The 3,232-nt window shown below is 30.0% G+C and overlaps 1 protein-coding gene across 1 annotated transcript; it reads right to left on the bottom strand.

The window, feature by feature from the left end:
• Positions 1–615: 615 nt before the first annotated feature.
• LOC124543513 (glycine-rich protein 1-like) lies at positions 616–2,876 on the bottom strand. The gene is made up of 3 exons (XM_047121740.1): positions 1,920–2,876; positions 1,267–1,438; positions 616–721 (listed from the first exon to the last, which is right to left on the bottom strand). Exons 1-3 carry the CDS (start codon positions 1,981–1,983, stop codon positions 616–618), a joined length of 342 nt encoding a protein of 113 aa, XP_046977696.1. The 5' UTR covers positions 1,984–2,876.
• Positions 2,877–3,232: the final 356 nt, after the last annotated feature.

Genomic DNA, 3,232 nt, shown 5'->3' with positions numbered 1-3,232 from the left:
ACGAAAAATAATGTCTTATTTTCGAAACTATTATAAGCAATACAGCATTAATCCTTATCGAATGAAATACTTTAAATATAGGTATTGTGCATTTAACACAAATTACAGCATACTTTGTACAGCATACAAATTACAGCACCTTTACCATTAACCGCATGTAAATTTAATGAATATCTTCAAAAATATTACTGATTTAAAATGCAGGGACATAGCGATTTGCATTGCCTTATGACAAAAAGCAGTTAACATTATAAGACATTCTAAAGTATATTAGTATCGCAGCAACCCGTACAAAGCCAGGCAGGTCGGTAGTATTTGATAAAAAAAGTATGTTTTAATTGGATAGGGGCGTGTGATAGAAAAGAAAGAAAACTTTAAAGAAGTGACAGCTAAAATAATGAACACTAATAGGAGGATGTCGGTTGATTAAATAGTTATTCGATCATAAATTAGAACAAAAAAAAAACACAAATTGCTATTATTTAATTGTATTAAATAGAATAAATATTACGAACTATCCAAATTTCGTACCTCTTTATGTACATATTTTTTTAGTCTAGTTAATAAGTAAATATTAATTAATGAATATTTTAAGTATTAAATTTCTGTTGTGGTTTATTTAAAAGCGGACGCCGAGGCGGCTGCGGAGGCGCTGGCAAATGATTGGCTTTTCTTGATGATGTCGGTTTTAGAATTAGTTTCTTCACTGCTGTCGCTGCAACTAAAGTAGATAAAAGTTGCGTAATATTAGATATTCATAAATTTTATTTCTATAATGTGGTAGCAATATCAAATAAAATCTATGTAATATCCCAAAAAACGTGTGCCTTAGTTATTAATAAATAAATATAGGCTGTCGAAAAAAAAATAGTAGTCGTTTAGCCTGAATCTTTTGTGAAATAAAAAAAAAATGTTATTACAATATGAATTTATAATGTTACGTAAGTTTCCTTTGATAGTGATAATTATTAGCAGTAAATAGATTTAAAAACTATAATACATTAGGAAAAAAAGTAAAAATTTAAGCTAATATGTACCAGCATGTTCTATCAACAAATCAGTTTGATAATTGCGAGGTTAATGATCACAAATAACTTATATTTTTTACTTAAAATCTATCGAATTCCTAATTTCGACTGCAATGAACTATTTACTATAACTTTGGTACTTTGTATGTTATATGAGTAAGATTGAAAACCGTACGGATTTTATGTTATTTAATGGCTGGTATTGAGTTGGTTTTTATGAATTGAGTATTATATTTACTTGTCATCAGCTCCTCCGTCACATTCGTTACTCTCACTGGAGCTGGAACTTTCACTACTGCTGCTGCTGGCAGCACCGGCACCAGCGGCTCCGGCCCATGCGCCTGCACCCGCTCCGGCTTTGGCCCCATTAGCCTTTAAGCCGCTATTATCGATAGCGCGCTTTTTACGTTCTGTGAATTACATCAATTTTGATGTGATTGTCATTTAATATTTATTATTTAACCGACTTTGGTATTGGTCTAATTTTGCTGAGCTCAAAATAAAGTTCTAGACATCCTTTGGGCTGTTTAAAAAAAAATTCAATTCAAAAGTCAAAATATTAATGTTTTGGCTTTAAACTCCTTTGACAACGCTTTCATGATTTTTGAGTACGGTCGCGTAAAATGTAGGAATATGTTATCTAACACTATGCAATAATTATTTTTCCAAAAACTAAAACCAGAAAAATTAAAACATAACACTGTATACTTAAGATAAGTGAAACAATACAAAAAGAGGCAGACACTTGTTTATCTTCTCATGATCAACCTTAAAATCTTTTTGTACTTTTACCTACAATATCTCAATTTTAAGTTTTAAATTTATTTATTTTAAGGAATAAACAAGTGATTGTAAGTTGCGATAATTAGAATTAAACTAATTATTACTTACCAGGAAATGAGAATACAGTGGTTAAAAGTAATGCTAGTAAAATAATGGAGACTACCTTCGCCATGATTTTCGTTCTGTGCCCGATTGATTCCCCCTATACCTTTATATAGTCATTGTTTCCATGTGACAGGATGAACGGTTCACGTCAAATTAACTTTTTGATGTTATACGAAGGTCGTGAACTTCACGGTTTTGGCGATATTCTATGTCTGATAAATCGACTAATTTAAATCGGTTGATATATAATTTGTCTGTCCGTGTTCAAATGCAAAATTGTCTCTTAAACTTAGTTAATGTTTATGTCTTATTATATATCATTGTTTATCGTGCTTAACCACAAACATGAAATTAATAGCATTTGTGGTCATAATCAAATGTCAACATGAATTATTGTCTGATAGCGTTCTTAGATTATTCACAAATACGGTATATAATCATTATTTTTTAATAATTGATATTTTATTATAAATATCTAGTAATTTATGGATATAAGATAATAAAATTAAAAAGCAAAATGTGCGAGAGCAGTACTGATGATCTGTTAGTGTTAGAAAATGAAAGTGAATGTTTCTCGTTTTGCTTGAGAGATGCCCTTCATTAATTTGTAGACATTTTAACTGTTCTTAACCGTTAATTTTCTACTTTTTATTGATTCAAATAGAGTGTTAAGTCGTCTTCGAGCATTACGTGTATTGTGCAGTTCCAATTATTTTATGCATTATCTGAGTATTATAGTTGCTATTAAACATTCGTGAAAATTTGTTTAAATTACTTCGAAAATCTTAGCAAATTGAAATGGAACATACCAAAGGAAGCGTCAACTGCAAAAAAGTAAACCAGATGGGCTGTTCGTATGTCATAAATTTTCTCTATGTAATAATTGAAATAATAATTAAAAAGTAGAGTACTTGTAAGTAGAAATTTGAAAATTAATTTGAAAGATTGTTTTAAAATTCATTTTGATGTTTGTTGAAAAATTGCTGCTTAGAATTTTCGTGTAAAAAATACATGTTTGCAGGGAAGATCAATAAAGATAGATCGTCGATTGTTTCACCTTTCATCAATCATATATTTTTAAAATGTTTTTGGAAGTTAATTATAACAGTGTATCTGATATAAGGTCACGTTTAATGGATTGTCATATTACTCGAACATTGAGAGGGTTCGGCTCAAATACAGACTAGTTCCACTAAATTTTCATGTACTTTGTTTGTGTTTATAATAAAAATCATCTCGTGCTCGATGGTGCAGGAAATCTGCTGAAAATAATTCATATACATGTGTCTAGTATCCAATAAGTCACATTTGCACAG

The sequence above is a fragment of the Vanessa cardui genome, chromosome 1 (assembly GCF_905220365.1).
Source record: "Vanessa cardui chromosome 1, ilVanCard2.1, whole genome shotgun sequence".
Taxonomy (NCBI): Eukaryota; Metazoa; Arthropoda; class Insecta; order Lepidoptera; family Nymphalidae; genus Vanessa; species Vanessa cardui.
This window is presented reverse-complemented; position numbering and strand designations above follow the sequence as displayed.

Bases quoted from the DNA above. Each gene is read 5' to 3' on its own strand.
- LOC124543513 (XM_047121740.1), bottom strand. From the start codon at position 1,983: ATGGCGAAGGTAGTCTCCATTATTTTACTAGCATTACTTTTAACCACT. The intron at 1,439-1,919 runs GTAAGTAATAAT...TGTAATTCACAG, and splicing joins CACTGTATTCTCATTTCCTG to AACGTAAAAAGCGCGCTATC. The intron at 722-1,266 runs GTAAATATAATA...TATCTACTTTAG, and splicing joins GACGGAGGAGCTGATGACAA to TTGCAGCGACAGCAGTGAAG.